Raw genomic sequence first — 18,864 nt, 5'->3', positions numbered from 1 at the left:
CCTTTCACGCCGTGGTTTAAGGATAGAACTTCGAGTAAACTACGGACTCCTTGGAGTGCTTAAGGGAGGTATTGTGGGTAGGCTAGTGTTTAGGCTAGATCATAGAAGAGAGAATTATTTGATGCCCTGAAGTGCAGAAATGGGGCGCGTATGTATAGAGGAAATTAAATGAATAGGGGATCACACAGAACCCTAAAAAAGATTTAAAAAGACAAAAAAACCCTAATTTAGGGCACTGTGACACGATACCGTACCGTGTCACGGACTCACGGTGCACTATTTTGCCCTAAATACGTACAGATGGATAAAGCGCGTGCAGTTATGTACGCGGAGAAAACATAGAAAATTCCCGTGTCACGGTATGTGTATAGTGACACGGCAGAGGATGCCGTAACGGGGCAATGTCCATTGCACGTGGCGCCATGTCACGGTGTACTGTTTTTTCAGAAATGCGTCCAAATTCACTTTTAACCTAATTAAGTTCGGTATTTTTAAGTTTCGTTTCATAATTTCGGGCTATTTAGGTGTATTATTCATTAATCGGGCTCAATTAATAAATAATACGAAATGAATTTAAAAGGGTTTGGGCCAAAATACAAATTGGATTATGCTTTGACTAAATATTATGACTGATTCGTTGACTATTTTGTGAGCTGAGTTTGATTGAACATGGATTTTGAGCACTCCCGGGATTAAATACTCGACCCGACCAATAATGGCAGTGAAAGGTTGTTCATCATCGGGTTTGGTTTTAGGGAGACATTTTTAGGTGTCTACAACCACTATACAGCCAAACACTTATTTTTTATAAAGTAGTTGATTGAGGGTCTATTCATATTTACTGAACTGAGCTGGACTGAACTGATTGGAGCTGAACTGAACTAATTGGAGCTAAACTAAACTGAACTGAACTTAAGTAAATGTGAACAGGCCCTAAATTGGTCAAACCACAACAGCTACCTAAAAGCTTATCTCAAATACGCCCTTTATCGCGTCTTCCTCTTCAACTCCTAAAACACCGTTTTAGTATTGTAAAGTCGTGAAATAGGGTCATATTTTTTACAGGAAGAGAAAGGATTTCTTTAATGAAAGATAGCCAAACGGCACTTACAAACAATTCCGAGGAAATCTAAAATTCCAATACAAATATAATTCACCTTAGAACTAGTTACATCGCAGATTCGATCAACGATCACCATTATAAAAATCTTCATCTGAAGCAATACAATCTGTGAGTTAGCACTAATTCGGCTTGAGATCCACATATGAATAGTTGTTTGGGTGAAAAAACTCATATGGCCTTTTAGACACTTTTGGAGATTGTGAAACCCTAAATCTTCAAACTTTAACAGACGAACAAACAAATAAATTAAACCAAATAGATCAAACTCCATTATAAAGATATGATCTTTTATTGAAAGCAATTAAAAAGTTTTTTTTGGGGCTTACCACCGGTAAAAATACCGATGGAAGCCCTTACAAAAATTTATAATTGAGATCAGAAGAAAAGAGATGGAAGAAAAAGAGAGAGAAGCAGAATATTGAAGGAAAACCTTCAAAAAAGAAGAAAAATCTAGCAATGGAGGCTAAAAACCCTCCTAAGAAAGAAACCGTAGAGGGAACCAAAAAACCTTCCCAAGGAGAAAACCTAAAGGGAACCTTGAAAGTTGAAAGTGTTAGTTTGACATAAGAAAAAACATCTCATAAACGTTACACTTTTGTCATGATAAATGAAACTTGTTTACGAGTTACGACGAAGTGTATTTCCTCCGGTCCTCCCTAAACTAAACGTCTGAACCCAAAAACAAAAATTTTGCCAGAATTTAAACCCTTGAATTTCTCTCTCTTCATTCTCCACTCAAATCCAAAAATATCCACGAACTATCCTTCAGATTTCTGCGAATTACAACGACGGCTTGAAACTGCTCTCCTTATTTTCGTCAATTTGATCTCTAATACAACCCCATTCAAGCTAAGGTCTCCAATGATCGACCTGTTCTTCATCATTTTGCAAAATAAGGTAATTTATATTCTGATTCATCTTTTGTCCAATTTTATTTAATTTTTGCTACAAATTATCTAATTTAATTGAATTGGATGATTAATTTTGTCAACCGAGTGATAATTTTTATTTTTTATAATTAATTTAAGCTGGAATTAAATCAATCGATAACTTGAATTTTGCTTCAATTTTAGTTTTTAGTATTCATAAGGTTAGTGTGCTATTTGTGCAATTTATTTAGCATCATGAAATAATACCATTTTTTTGCTGTTATGTATGTTAATTTTTTTTTTTTTTTTTTTTTTTTTTTTTTTTTTTCATATATATATATATATATATAAAGAAGATTAGGATTTTAATTATTTGCTTCATAAATTGCTATGAAAGAACTTCTTGGGAACGATTAAGTTATGTTTGGAATTTCGTTGATGTTAAATTTCTCATTTTGAAATGCAAATTCGTGGATTCGACTTCAGACATTCAACATGATCAGCAAGAAACTTGTACTGTATTAAATATTGTACAGAGAAGTTATAATCGGAAAAGGTTGGCGTTGAAAACGTTGTTATGCTGTTATAAGTTGAGGTTATAGTGAGTGATTTCCCGGTCGCATAAATGAATCACTAGAAAAGAGAAAAGGCTCGATATGTATTGAAAGTTCAAACTAGATTCTGCATTAGTTCCTGCAAAGAGAGACAGTGACTTTGCAGCTAGTTAGTGTCATGACCGTCTTTACTTGTTGCTAGTTTTGAGATCCTTATAATTGCTACTACCTTTTAGGTTCGGGTCTTAGCTGTGTTAGCTTGCGCTTAATATTCTTTAGGAAGATAACTTGGACAAACTTGTATGATCTACTTGTGGTGGGTTTAAGATCTTGAGGTTTGGGTATAAGGGGTTACTTTGTCAATTGAACTCAGTAAAGGGGCCTACAGTTATAATGGTTAGAAATTACAAAATATAGATAAAGAGTTGCTCTATAATTAGCTTCAACTACTTTGCTGCTAGAAATTACAGAGAACACGTAATTATCAAATCTTCTTGCATTGACATTATGTTTTGAGCTAGCTACTTCAGAGTTGTAATCTCATTCATATTCAAAACTCAAAGGAATTTTTTTGAGACTTGTGTTGGTAAAAATCATACAATGCACTGACATAAAAAAAAATTCAAATTTGGAGTAAACCATGTACTCCATAATTTGTCACTAAACCTCCTCCCCACCACCATCTCACCTCACTAGCTCGCCTCCTCCACCTGGCACCCACAACGGCCACAAGCTACCACATCCACCTTCTCCTCCTAGCTCCCTCTTCCTTGGAAACAGGATGCCACCCTGATGTCAACCCCTCTCACGAAATTGATCGACCACCTCTTTCCTTCAAACCCCCACGATGACCATGTCAAGGATAGCGGCTTTTTGTGGGATTGGTGAGGTGTGCTGGCGGTGGTACTCATCAATGTATGTGGTGCGAGAGTGTGGGATGGAGTGGTGGATGTGGTGGATTTCAAAGGGTAAATGAGGTGTTGGGTCAGTTTACTGGTGGTATTAGGGAAAGGGAGGTGGGGTGGGTGGGTTCTCTAGTGGTTTTGGGAAAGGGAGGTGCGGTGGGTGAGTTTTCTGGTGGTTTCAGGTTATGTTGCACCAATACGGGTTGTGGGGGCGTATACGAGTACAAAAACAGGAAACGGAAAAATCTAAAATTCAGGCAGATACGACTTTGGAGGCCACGGTTTTTAAAATGTAATTTTAGATATAAAAAATTGGAGCATTTCAAAAATAAAATTTTTAAAGCAACAAAATAAAATGATAATACAAAAAATTTAGTCCAATGTTTAACACAACATTTAAAATAAGAACCCATCATGAAATCAGAAACATACAAAAAACACAACACTTAAAATAAGAACACATCATGAAATCAGAAACATACAAAAAACACAACATTTAAAATAAGAATACATCATGAAATCAGAAACATACAAAAAAAATAAATCATGATATTAGAAACATAAAAACAAAATAAAAGTGTAAACAACACTACAGCAGTACAACACCGAGAATTTTCGAAGGCTCGAAGAGAAGAGAAGAAGAAACTCGGAAAGTGAGAAAGAAAAGAAGAGAAGCGGCCGCTGCAGCCTTCATAGCCGCCGATGCCCAAACTCCACCGCCGAGAGAGACAAATAGTGAGAAACCCTAATTTGTTAGTTTTGAAGTGTGAAACTGTGAATTCGGGGAAATTGGTCGACAAACTCAAAACAAGTTGTATTTAAAAAAAATAGAAGGGCCAAAATTATCCTTGGGGACGGCGTTGAGCCTCCCGCGTGTCCCCAAAAAGTCAACGCATCCCGGGGACGTCCCAAGGCATATCTGTACCCGTTATGTCCCACGGACGGGGGACGGGGGACACCAGCCATAAGGCGTCTCCGTGCAACATAGGTTTGAGGGAGGTGGGGAAAGGGCGGGGATTGATGGTGATGGTGGCGGCGGTTGGTTGGCCGGTAGTCAGTGAAGGGGTGGGGGTTGATGGGGAGGTGACTTTTTTTTTTTTTTAAAATAATTAAAATTAATTTTTGTAAAAGAAAATTGTAAAAAGTTTTTTTAAAAAAGAACTTCCAATCACATTGCGACACGTGTGACAACAACCTATTAATTAGTTTACTAACTGGTCACATTCTATTTTGAGCGGATGTCCATCAAGGTCGTTTTATTTTGGAATAATCAAAAGGTCGTTTTATTCTTGTCAATTTTCCTACTTTATATCTTAGAATTGTGTAAGTTGTTCGAGATTGGAAGTCTGGCAAACTGGTAGCATCCTCTACCACTGGACTCAATTTTCTAACTGTTGCTTTTGCACCTAGTGAAACCAACTTAAGAAGAGTTAGAAGACTTCTTAGCTTGAACTCCCTTTGAGGCTTTGAAGATGATCAAGCTAGTTACATAGACTTAATTGCGCAACTGTGGGTCTGTGGCAACCTGATTGTTGATTACTATCTATTGGCTACTGTAGTTTTATTTTTGCACTTCTGTCAGCATGCTATATCATGCTATACATTGTGGTCTGAGTGGAGGTGCTACACATTTGAGCTTCTCACTGATGAAAATGCTTATATAGTTATATCTAAACTCTGTTTAAGTGACTTAGAAAATAGCTTAATGTTCCCGTTCATTAATCCTCTTACCACCAATCATTTGAACTACTGTAACATATACGGAGAACATGCAAGTTACCTTCCTTACTTTTATATTATTCTAATTATTTATCTATTTTTTTATTTATTTTTGGCAAGTCCTAAAAATACTATGGAAAAGAAGGCCCAAAAGAAAATGCTTATAGAGAGGAATATACAACAGCCTGAGGAAATTGAACCATCACAAGGTATTGTATAATTTTAAAACTCCTAATTCATTTGATAATGTTGATCAATATGTTCAATTTTTCATATTATTCTGTAGCGTCGCTTATAATGATCTTTAGAAGACATGCTGTTCGGTTGTACACTTGAGAGAAGTGGCATTTATCTTAAAGATAATTATGCTATCATAAGTACTACTTCGTATGTACTTTGTGAGTAATTACATAGATGCGGAAGGTAGGTGTGAAAAGAATTTCATTATTTCATTTCCATGATTGGGCAGTTTCTAGTCTTTCTACTAATAAAAATGTTTACTTACATGTTTATTAACAACGTATTACCAACGAGGAAGTGAGGGAACCCATCTCCAGATTCCCAACTGAGGTTGTAATTGTAATTAGTTGCATATTTACGGAACTCAGAACTAGTTGTACTTTCTGGTCAGGCTTTTGGCCAGCTTGTGCCATAAGTTGCCATTTTGATAGTATGTCATCCCCTTCAGGCCTTCAACTTTAGCATTGTAAAAATGCTGAATACTCATATGACCATCTTCTGAGAGCTATGCAGCAAAACGGAAAAAAATAAATAAGTAAAATAAAAAAGATTATAAAAGCAAATATTAGCTATCAATAACTACCTCCATTCCTTTTTGTCAATTATGCTTTCTATTTTTGTCTGTTCCTTCGCATTTTTCTTTAATTCTTTTTTGTCATTTTTTATTACCCAAATCCTACTTTTAACACTCCCTCTTTTGCTTTATCTTACAAAAAAATCACTCACAAGAGTCGCAACACCCTCTATCTAATTTTTTCTTATACATAGTCCCCTTTGACTCTTGAGGTAACTGTAGCTTTCCTTAAGGATTATAGGTAGTACGTGAGTATGATTTCGAAAATCGATTTCTTGTTGCAGGTGAAACTTCTTTGAGTTGTGTAATCAAGCCGAGTCATATTGGAGAATATGAAACTCATGAAACCATTATCCATGATCAACAATCATGCGATGGCAATGACAATGGTAAGAATTAATTTAAAGCTCTTATTTGTCCCATTTTACAATGCGTATGACAGCTTGTAGAAATATGTCTCTAAGAACAAGTATGCTTATTGAAGATTTATAATTTCTCCTTTTTAATTACTGCATTTTAGAATCACTCATTAGGAGCTGGATAATCACATAATCTGACTAATTTTGCAATAAATTGTCTCATTGCAGGTGAAACATCTTTTAGTTACGATGATACCCAGTTGTGTCTGATTGGAGAAGATGAAAGAGATTCTACGACATTAAATAATCAACATAATGACAATGGTAAGAATACATTTCAAGCCCTTGTCTTGGAACTTTTTGCAACACTTGTGTCATTTTATGAACTTATTCCCTTTACTTATGCAAATGACATGCTACCTTTTAGTAAATATACTTCCACTTCCTTAATACTTTTTGCATGGAGATTATAGAAAGTGAAAAAAAGTAGAGAAAAAAATAGTGGATGGGTGGCTCATTGATTGTGGTCTCAAGGAAATAGTGGATCGGTGGTTTAACTTTAGATGTATGACATAATTTGTATCTATGTTACAATTTTTACAAGACATGTCTTTTAGAAAATTTTACTCCCTGTATACCAATATTTAATAGGCACATGGTTTCAAGAGAGGAATTTAAATGGAGCATTGTTGGATAAAAAGGAAAGTAGTGGGGATAATTAATAGTTTTAGTGGAAGCAAGCCCCAAACACAATTGTCTGCATGTATCCCTTAGTCACGAACGAATTGACGAGGTCAATTTAAGATGATATACCATGGTGTATGATGTTTTTTGCAAATGATTTTGTATTGATTGATGAGGTAAAAGAAGACATGAAAAGTAAGTTGGAATTGTGGAGACAAAGGACGAAATCCAAAGGCTTTAAACCGAGCAAGTAATATTTAGAATGTAATTTTAGCGTAGTTAACATGGGTGCAAGGACGATCTCATTGGATAGGAGAATCTTTTAAAAGGATGGGAATTAGATGGAGGTGTTGCTCACAGAATTAAAGCATGTTGGTTAAAGTGGAAGAGTGTTATGGGGTTTTTATGTGATCTTGATCCTGACATGCCTGATATTGAAGGGAAAATTCTACCGCACGATAATTAGGCTTGCATTATTTTATGATAATGTTGGGCTGTGAAGGATTGTCACATTCTTAAGGTGAATGTGGTCGGGATATGTATGATGTGTCGGATATATGGCCATACTAGAAAGGATCGATTAAGGATTAAGATAATTAGAAAGTGAGGGTTACATGACTTACATTACATCTATTGAAAACAAGATGAAGGAGGATTGCCGAAGGTGGTTTAGTCGCACTACTAAAGAGGCTTGAAGAGTGGAAAATTGATGGGATCATGAGGGGCCGGGATGTCCTAAGAAAATTTGGAGTAGAGTGATTGAAAGTGATATGAGCCTTTGGGGGGGTTAAGGAACATATGGTGTTGGATAAGGTGGAATGGATGGAGAAAATCTACGCCAAAGACATGTTATGACTACAAATTTCTTTTACCTAAAATCATTGTGTTTTGCAAACTCTATTTATTTTCCTATTTTAAGGTTTTCTCGAACATTATTTGCTTGATTTTCCTTTCTTTTATTTCCCCTTTCTCCTCTTTTATACAAAGTATGTCTTTCTAAATTATTATTTTGATATCCTCTCTTTTGATTTTCACTTTACAATACCCTTGTTTTTCTTTTCAGACAATGTTTTTTCTCGGTTTTTGTCCACTTTCATTTTATCACTTTCCTTTCTTTGTCCATTTTTTATTTTTTATTTTTTATTTATTTATTTATTTTTCGAACGGTTCCTTACGACAATTTATCTTAGCCGACCCCAAATACTAAGGATTTATTTTTGTTGTTGATGTTTTAGTGGATAGACCCCACCCAATGAGAAATGATGCTTATATTCAGGGACAAGAATTTGGGAGAAGTTGGGCTTTATTTATGGATGGAGGGATTATATCACTTTTGTTATTAGATACTTAAGAGATTAGAATTTTACCTTTTGTAGTTCATATTTTAAGGTCATGTGAATATTAATGAAATTTTTATTAATATTTAGATTATTCTTGATAGGCACTTATTGATTTAATTCTCCAGTCGCATTAAATATTTATGATGTCACTTGTTATGATTGCTTGGCACTTAAAATATTGTTTTTATTTTACCTTATAATAAGAAACTTAATGTTATAGATATTTCCTCGATTCCATTTCACTTTTATGAGTTTCAATTCTGCAATCGCCTTTTATATTTCTCATGTTACTTTTTAGCTTTCCAGTGTCATCTTAATTACTTCAAATATCATCTCTATGTCATATTTAACATTGTTACCACATAGGCTTTGGCGTCATCAAATTTAGGTTAATGATCAGATATGTGTTTTAGATTCACACAAAGCTCGGTTTCACCTTTTACAGAAAAAGAAGAAGATTACACATATGATAATGACCTGAGTATTGGTGAATGTTTGCTTGGACGTGAAGTTTTAGATCTCGATGATGCACTAAATCTATATAAGGCTCATGCAAGAGCTCTTGGGTTTAGTGTTAGGAAGGGGACGTCAAGGAGAAGGTGCAGTAATAGTGTCATTTTTGAAAAGTACTTTGTTTGTTCAAAGGCTGGTTTAAGAAACAGTGGCAAAAAAGAAGTGCAAACGAAGAGCACTGTTGGGACTCCAACCACTGAAGGATCTGCTTCAACTACCAGTCAAAAGAAAAGGAAACTTAGAGTAGTCAATGAGACACGCACAGACTGCAAAGCATCTATACGGTTTAAGATGGATAAGGAAGGAAGATTCATTGTTGCTGATCATAACATAATACATAACCATGACTTTGTAAAACAGGAAGAATGTCATTGTCTAAGGTCAAAATTATCTACCTCAAAATGTGTAGGCAAAGTTATTGAAACAATGGTGACTTCAGGTAGTAAGCAATTGGATTGCTGCAAGTACTTGTGCATTGCAGATAAGGACAAAGAACTTGATGGTCAAACAAAGACGGATTATCTGAATATTGTTTCAAGGCTTAAGATAAAGAATTCAAAAGGTGGTGACATGCAAAATGTATTAGATGTCATGCAAAGAAGGACAACTGATGATAATTCTTTCTTCTACAGGGTAAAAGTTAATGATGATAACCAGATTGTGAGCATATTTTGGCGTGATTCAATGATGTTGGAAGACTACATAGCGTATGGGGATGCATTGATATTTGACACAACATACAGAATAAATAGATATAATTTGATATGTGCCCCATTTTTTGGAATAAACAACCATTGGAAAACCTCCATGTTTGCTTGTGCCTTTATTTTTGATGAAAAGACGGAAATATTTGAGTGGCTCTTGGAAACCTTCAAGAATTCTATGAGTGGACTTGTACCAAAGTCCATATTCACCGACCAAAATCTAGAGTTGACTAATGCAATTGCAAAGGTAATGAAATTACAAACTCTCTTTTTTTAATATATATATATGTCTTTTATAATTTTGATTATGTCACTAAATAACTTAAGTACGGCATATTAAGGACTATTCTATAATTATGTAGTTTTTGTTACTTGGGTGCATTTATTTTCAGTTTTTAACATATGCTACCCATGTTTCATTATGTTCTTAACATTTAATACTCACACAAGTATCAGGTCATATGAGAGATCGAGTGTATAAATGTGTGTGGGTTTAAGTGAAACATAATTCAGTAAAAGAGGGAGAGTGTAAAAATGTGAATAAGAGACATTGAGTGGAAAGGTGTGTATATTGTGGGGTAAGAAGGGTAAGGTAGTAAAAGGGGTTTACCATAAAAGAAATTAAGTAGGTATTTGTGCAAATAGTAAATGTTAATATAATTGTGAAACAGAGTTACAGAGGTAGTATGTATGATCTTCTAGCTTTGGAATATAAATTTTCCGAAAACTAATTTCAACTTTAAAATATTTTTTTCCTTGTTTAGGTATTCCCAAATTCAAGACACCGTCTATGTATTTGGCACCTCCAAACAAATTTTATTTCTAATTTTGATATGCTTAGAAGCAATCCTAATTTTAAGGACATCTTCAACAAGTGCTTGACTGGATGTGATAATGAAGAAGAGTTTTTGAGGTGCTGGAAAGAGATGATCAGCACATATGGCCTTGAAGAAAGTTTTTGGTTTTCACAGCTATACAAATTGAGGGATAAGTGGTGTACAACTCTAAGCAAAGACTTCTTTTCAGCTCGAATTTTGTCTTCACAGAAAGTAGAAGTGATAAACAGGGCTGTATCATTTGGAGCTAATCAGACAACAAGCTTATTTGAGTTTTACCACATTTTTGAGGATACAGTGAAACGTTGGCGTAACATTGAAGAAAGTGATAACTTTAAATGTACAACTGAAAGACGTCCTGCAAGTGAATCACGATGCAAACTCTTAAAACACGCAGCCGAAGTATATACACTGGATTTATTCGATGACTTTCAAAAAGAGTTTGATATGGCAATGGGTAGTTACATACGAGCAGTTGCAAATCAAGGATGTTCCAAGATGTATGAAGTTTCACTTAATGAAGACTTTACACAAAGTCACAACGTTCAATATGATGATGAAGTCCTTGAACTTTCTTGTACCTGCATGAGTTATCAAGAATGTGGCTTGCTGTGCTATCATATTTTGAGGGTTATGCACATGCACTGCATTTTTGAGATCCCAAAGAAATACATTATAAAACGTTGGACTAAGTTAGCTAAGTCTGAGATTTGGACTAAAAACACAGGTAACAAATTTTTAACTTTGATATGTATAATATAAATGCTTCAGAACAAATTGATTTGTATAAGCGTCTTTTTCCATGCTTTTTGTGTCACTTTCTATCTAGGACATACTAGTGTGTAACTTTACCATAGTAGTATCATTTTTCAAAACAAACTGCCAACATATATCTTTGTGAGCATAATGTCACTTCAAGATCAATTCTATTCTATTTTAGTGTAATTATAATATGTAATCTTATACTTTTGATATTTAACATGTTTCATATCATACAGATGATGATGCATCAACTGTTGAGGATAAGGAGCTGCAAACACCGTGGCGTCACTCAATGGCTCGTAGTTTCTATAATTTCCTGACCACATGCCAATTTAACGAGCATGCTAAGAAAGTATGTGAAAAAGGGTTAAATGATATGCGCAATGCTGTCAAACCAAAATTTTCCAACAAATGAAATCAACACTTCTGATGATTATGAAGGCGAAGAGAATGAGGTAACTCTATAATTAAAGAACTAAAATGTGAGCGACTGGTTACTGAGGTGGTGCAGGGATTGAGAAATAGCGGTAAAGGCTGCAGTGAAATGCAGCTGTGTACATTAGTGACTTTGCTTGCTATGCACTTAGATGCAGATGCATTTGTAACGCAATTCAGCTGCTGTAGCTCTGTTTGAAACTTAGTTTGGTGCAGCATCTTGCTGAAATTTGCTGCCTGGTCTGAGCTTGGTAGACGTCATTGGGCATTTGACAAATCCTGCTGCAGTTTATCCGTCCTCTCATCAGTGCCAAATTGAATATAATTTGCTGCACTAAGATTTGATTTTCGAGAGCCTCTAACAACTCAGTTCTAATTATGTCGGTATATTGAGACCTTGAAAGATATTACAATTTGAAGATATGCAGATGCAGAGATGCTGGTTCTGATTTCTGGATTTTGAGGAAAATAGATGACTTGGTGCAGCTTTACAGAACCTTGCAATAGTATCAGTACACTGCTATATACTCCGTTTGATCAGTGACGAGCAAACTGTCGGATTTCAGATTGCTAGCTGCAGCAGATTTTGGACTTGCCCTGCAGATAAGTTGTAAATTGAGTCCAAGTTTTCGGCTTACAACTATCCTTGCTGTAATTATCTTTGAGAATTATGCTATAGCTTATTTTGAGTACTGAGATAACCTTCATTGTGAATCATTGATTGTATATAACTGTTAGATATGTTGTTAATACTGATTTTATCGTCGATATGATTCATAAACTACCAGTAGAATGTTTTGTTTTACTCTGTAAGTTAAAGAACTGTGGTACGGCTTACTTTAAAGAACTGTTAGTGTAGCAAATGGATTTGACATTAAATCATAAAATCTAGTTTTCTTTTAAAATCTTTTTAGTATAGAACTTTTTTTTTATCTGAATGTCGCTAAAGGCGATTTATTAAAACCCCTTATGAATTGAAGGTATACTTTCGCGTTAGAATTATTACAACTTTTTATAAATTTTCTCGTCTTAAAATTACTCATCGCAGATTCAAGTGTAGCAAAATCATATTGCGGTGACTCAAAAGTTGTAAAATTGTCGCCTATCAAAGCATAAAAAGCCACATCCGTCATGAGAAAACTCATTTGATTTGATAAAAAACAAGTGCACTACTAAATCTTTATAAAGCATGTAAAGTTTCAAAAACTTGTTATCACTTTAACTGGTGTAACATCATACTTTTTGATTATCTTCGTTATGAAACTAACCGTTCTAAAATAATTGGCATACTTTGATTTTATTTGCCATTCATATTCTAACTGTGGCTATACAATCTATCTATATTGTTACAGAGAGAACATTTATTCAGACAATCGGATACTATGAGAGATGATCATTCTGTTTAATCTTTTGATCCTTCCAAGTTTATTGATCAGTCTGGCCTATCTCTGAGTATGTAATATTTTTTGTTCCTTAAGATCAATAAACTATTACTCTTGATTACATGTGGTCGTAGCCAATGCATTATTGGTGAACCACGTAACTTTGTCTATGCTATGTGTGTTTTTATTTGTCGATTTCGTTAGTCTTTTTCGCATTTGTTCTAACACAATTGTTGCTTTTAAAAAGTGAGGAAACACCTATCACTAAATATATAAAATTATAAAAGGTCAATATCAAAAGGTAATATTTACATTAATATCAACATCTCATTTGATAATTTTTTCTTTGATAGTTTTTTCTTTAAGTGTCAAAGCACAGTCTAATGATTTTATAATAGTCGTTTGAAAAATGACTACCATTTTATTTTAATGAAAAGGGACTACCATTTTATTTTAATTATAGATAATATGATAGGTTCATATTTTCACGGTATAAAATGACCACAATTAGTCTGATAATATTTACAATGTAAATATAAATTTTGAAAATTTTAATCCAACATAAAATAATTTTTATATATATTAAGAAACTATAAAATATCTTTCAAAAAAAAGAAACTATAAAATAAGAATACAAATTACATTAATGAAACTAAAAATTTGATAAATAAAAAAATATCAATAATACTATTTAATACCATTAATAAAGTAATATACTCCGTAATTAATTACTTGGAAAAAATATGTCAATTATAAATTATATAAACATTAAAACACTACAGTAGTCATATTTCAGATGACTACTATAAAAAATTTCACAATCTAATGAAGAGAAATTTAAAAAACAAAATAACGAGTGGCAGGGAGTAAGGACCAAGAGATCAAAGGCAGGAGTTATAATAAACTAGTGTTAAGTATATTTTTTTTAATAAAATGTACTGTTGAATTATATATATATAAACAATTTTACGTAAAATATGTGGTGAAAATATTTATAACTAAATATATAAAATTATAGAAATAAAATGTTTTGAAATCATTATGCACATTTTAATACAATTATAACATTTAATTGATAAGTTTTTTTATTAATGACAAAGTTCAATCTAATTAGAAATTTACCCTTTGTCCCATAAATTTGAAAAATGATCCCTAAACAAAAGCGAATAGAGATCCATTAAACAGACACTAACACTTTGTTTGTATACAAAGAAATGGAAAGAACAGAAGATAAAAGAAAGGGAGGGGGACAACTTCTCTTGTTTAGATAAAGGATTGTGAGAAGAAAGGGGAATGAGAGGGAGGGATTCATTTTCCCTCTCTCTTTAATAAGCATAGTCCCTCCATTATTGGAGAGATTTGGAGGGAAATTGGAACTCCGATCACCTCCCCCCTCCCTTTCTTTTCCGGTTTTCCCTTCCCTTCCTCCTTTTTACCTCCCCTTCCTTTCCTTTTTTTTTTTTTTTGACAACAGCAAACCACAAAGAAACTAAATAGAAAAGTTACAACCGTTAACCCGACATTTATTAGCCAAGTCATGAGCCCGAGCAACTTGATCCCTGCTTACCTTCCAAACCAGGCAGACCTCTAGAGTGGATGCCCACTTACGTATATCAGAAAGGGCCTAAAAGATACTTACATCAGTCGGAGTAGAATCATTCAGCATTGTAACCAGGGCTTCTGAGTCAGAGAAGAGGATCAAGCGAGTAGTCGTAATCTAGTGATAATAATGACGTCATATGTTTATGAAATTTAATGAATGTTTAATCTATGCTTGATTTTTGTAAACCATATCTTACTTGATGAACTTCAACACGTAATTGACTAGAATTAGATATTAACTAATAATAGACACAAATTAGATATAAAATTGTTGAATATGTGTGAGTGTGTGACGACAAGATAGTCTTGCAATCCTGCCCATCTTTCGAAATATTTTAAAGAAAATTAATCATTTCAAATGGGATTAGTCATGGGGGTTTCACACTGGAAAATGGACAGTAGGTTCGTATAAGATTAATTAAATCCATAGTTTACATTTAAATTACACCCGTTTACATTAGCACCCTTAAAGAATTATTAAACAGTAACTTAATTATTAGCAACCACAAAAAAGTTTTCATCAACAATTATCAATTCTTTTTTAAAAGAAGCTTTTCTTTATTTTCCGATCTTTGAATAAGTAGCTTGAGACTTTTGGTGTCTTTTTTAACTCTACAATTTGCTCGAGACTACTTTCTTCGTCCTCAAGAAAAATCCTTGAGTTTAGTCAAAAGTGAAATACAAAGATAAAAATTGATATTTTTGAATGCATGTTGAAATACATATTTCAGTTTCAAATCGCAAATATCAAGTAAATTAAAGAACGAGCTAAATTTAAATAAAATATTGTTGTAATTATAGAACTACTAATAAAGGCTTGAAATTTAATAATCCTATTCTATAGTTTGTAATATCTTATGTATCTATTAATTTAGCACATGTCAAAACAAATAAAACTTAATTTTGGACATGTTAATTATAATCTTTTGAGTAGGGCAAAGATTAATCTATGAAAAATAATGCAAATGGTAAGACAACAAAGGTATTTGCTTTGTATAGCACATGGTCTCGAACTTTACATGGTACTTGGTATGCAATTTTTCATATGTGCTAAGTAAAGACAAGACACCACATGCAATTTTTAAGATGAAAAATGGGTAGAAAGCCTCCATATATGTTCTTGTCAACTTGATTTTGTTTGTCGGTACACAATTTGTGTCGTGTAGATTAGATCCAAACTATTCTTTATTTGTATTTAGATATTCCTATGCTTTTCCAAAGATATGCCATTATTTGATTGGATTTATCAGCGTAGAAATTTGATCATTGATGCATTTCATCATTTGCATTAAATTTAAGTTATCAATTTGATAAAATCATGCAATTTAGATTATATTGCACATACATGCATTATTATTTGCCCATTTACTCTCTTTAGTTTCTTCCTTTTGGCTCTTATAGTTTCGCCTCCTTTTCTCTTCTACTTATTCACTTTATGTCACGTGCTTGCCAGGTGATAACTATTTCTTCTACTTTCGTGTGCATCTTTCTTAATTGATAAATAAGTAAATAATCTACCCTTATCTAACCACAATTTAAAAAATAATGTGGATATTATATTTACTGTTTATCGTCACTTGAACCTTCCAATATTACCTAATTAAATTGTCGAATGCTAACCCTCAGCTCATGAATTCAACCGCCAAGAAGCATGGGTTGAACCTCCAACCTCTACCCACCAGATTGAGCCACCACCTCCCTTGGCGGCACCATCCCACCTAGGCATAATTGTCTATCTTGAAGTTTATCTTTTTATTGTTTATTAAGTCATCGATCATCCCCAAAGGGTAAAAGGAAAGAAAATGCAAACAACTTTATAGCAAATAAATAGCAAATTATGTAAAAATATGCCTGAATTATGGTAAACAATTGCTATTTGTAGACTAGATTCATACAAGATTTTATGAATGACAAATTTGAGTGTTCACTTTGGTTCCCTAATTACAAATTTACAAGATATAAATAGATACGGAGTATATATTATCCAAATCTTGTACACCAACTCACACTGATTTATTCCTTAGAATAAGAGTAACATATTTACTTTAAATGGGCAATTCCTTATTATATTTATGGATAACTTCTATAGTATATTTCTATAAGTAGTATGTCCACCCCACCTAATTTAAGAATTGTTAATTAATTATAGCACAAACTAAACCAATTAAATATCCATTTTTAGATAAGAATGAAAAGTTCAAAAAAGATTTGAAGTTGGAAAAACTCCAAGACTGTCATCCTAGTGTAGTGCATAGGTCACAACTCACAAATATGAAGTTGACATGAATTTACCATATTTAAAAAATCTTATAGCAACAGCTAAACTACTACAAAGTACTTATTAATTAAAGTAAATTAACTTAATTTATGTCATGACGTGTGATGAAATTATGTGTGGTAGTACTAACAACAAAAGTTGCACTTGACTTAATCTGTTCCCACTTGTATTTATCTATATCGTGTCATGTGTTATGCGGTATGATTAAAAATTAAAGTCCTACTTATTAATTATTATACCTAAGAAAAAATTAAAACTCTATTTGACTATGCTAATCACGACAATAATAAGATCTTTTTAGTTATCTCAAATATTAATGTTGCATGAAATATCATGATATTCATGAAGTGTTTCACATATAGCTACGTCTACGATTTACTATACGTGGGGTAGTAGCTTAGCTAATGTATTAACGTGTAGAATATTAATCTATGATTGTCCAAAATATAAACACTCCTTTCATTTTTCTTTTTTTTTTTTTTCTTTTTTTTTTTTTTTTGTTTGTTATAATTAATGTTCTTGTTTGAAATCTTGCAATTATTTAAAATTTGAGATAATCTTTTAATTTATCACAACATATAAGGGAAAATATCCATAGTTATATCATAAGGGATCTTACTTGATTTGTCAATTGCTTTAATAAATCAAAATTTTGAAGTTCTTTATTAATTTTTAATTAGAGATATTAATAGTTAAGGATTTTAAGGTTAATATGCATGCACTAACAAATGTGCATGCGCAGTCAAACCAAGATTCCAAGAACCTATTATATAAATAATAAACGAATGAGAAATTATTGATTTGTGAGATTACAATTATGAGCTGATCAATAAACATTTTAGATGTTACACTAATATGTAAACTATTAATACGAAGTATGTATAGTCCTATAATAAGCTTAAAATAAGTAAAGGTGAAGTTATATAAGTGATGTTAAACTAGACACTATTTTTATTACGGCTATTTCACCAAATGTCACTGAGTACTTACAAAATTCACCAAATGCCATCAAGGTTTTCAAAATTCACCAAATGCCACTGACAATAATACAATGACACATCGTGCCACTAATAGCATATGGACATTAGTTTTCCGTTAATGTAATCTTTATTTCACCAAATGACATTACTTTGGAAAATTATTTCACCAAATGCTATTACTTTTTAAAATTAATACACAATTATTATTTATTTTAATGAATAAAAATAATACCTCTTTTCGATTTTCGTGACGAATATTGTTCGGGTAAGGTTTTGGGGGTCATTTTGATCCTTCATGGATACAAATTAAACTCGAATTGGCAAAAAAATAACGTAAATACCCCGTTTTGCATTTTTCTGGAAATAAAAATTACGATCTCGACATACAAAACGGGACATATATGTTATTTTTTTGTCAATTTCGAGCTTAAATTGAATTCTTAAAGGGTCTAATGACCCCCTAAACCTTACCCAATCAATTTTCATAGTTATAAAATAATGCGACGCTAATCGAAATATTTATCGACACGTAAAACGGAGCATTTACGTTTTTTTTTTTTTTTTTGCCAATTCTGAGCTTAATTTGTATCCATAAAGGATTAAAATGCATGACCCCCAAAATCTTACCTGATCAATTTTGATAGTTAAAAAATAACGACACGCTAATCGAAATATTTTTCAACATACAAAACGGAGCATTTACGTTATTTTTTTTGTCAATTTCGAGCTTAATTTATATTCATAAAGGATTAAAATGACCCCCAAAACTATACTCGAGCAATTTTTGCCACGAAAATCAAGAAAAAAATATTATATTTATTAATTAAAATAAATAATTAAAATGAACCAATCTTATCATAACACGTGTCAGGATTTAATCTTAATGACTAACGGAGTTAATGGTCGTTAGTCATTAATGGCATTTGGTGAATTTTTTTAAATCTCGATTGCATTTGGTGAATTTTGAAAACCTTAATGGCATTTAGTGAATTTTTTAAATACTCA

At 32.9% G+C, this 18,864-nt stretch overlaps 1 protein-coding gene across 1 annotated transcript; it reads left to right on the top strand.

The window, feature by feature from the left end:
• Nucleotides 1-1,783: 1,783 nt before the first annotated feature.
• Nucleotides 1,784-12,443, top strand: LOC145611837 (protein FAR1-RELATED SEQUENCE 5-like). Its single transcript, XM_081667215.1, has 7 exons — nt 1,784-2,020; nt 5,291-5,379; nt 6,269-6,373; nt 6,572-6,667; nt 8,813-9,831; nt 10,349-11,147; nt 11,419-12,443. The coding sequence occupies exons 2-7, from the start codon at nt 5,304-5,306 to the stop codon at nt 11,595-11,597; spliced, it is 2,274 nt and encodes a 757-aa protein (XP_081523341.1). The 5' UTR covers nt 1,784-2,020; nt 5,291-5,303; the 3' UTR covers nt 11,598-12,443.
• Nucleotides 12,444-18,864: the final 6,421 nt, after the last annotated feature.

Source organism: Chenopodium album, chromosome 24 (assembly GCF_948465745.1).
Source record: "Chenopodium album chromosome 24, dcCheAlbu1.1, whole genome shotgun sequence".
Taxonomy (NCBI): Eukaryota; Viridiplantae; Streptophyta; class Magnoliopsida; order Caryophyllales; family Amaranthaceae; genus Chenopodium; species Chenopodium album.
Note: the sequence above shows the minus strand (reverse complement) of the source record. Positions and strands in the feature narration are given on the sequence as shown.

Bases quoted from the DNA above. Each gene is read 5' to 3' on its own strand.
- LOC145611837 (XM_081667215.1), top strand. From the start codon at position 5,304: ATGGAAAAGAAGGCCCAAAAGAAAATGCTTATAGAGAGGAATATACAA. The intron at 6,668-8,812 runs GTAAGAATACAT...CACCTTTTACAG, and splicing joins TAATCAACATAATGACAATG to AAAAAGAAGAAGATTACACA. The intron at 11,148-11,418 runs GTAACAAATTTT...CATATCATACAG, and splicing joins GATTTGGACTAAAAACACAG to ATGATGATGCATCAACTGTT.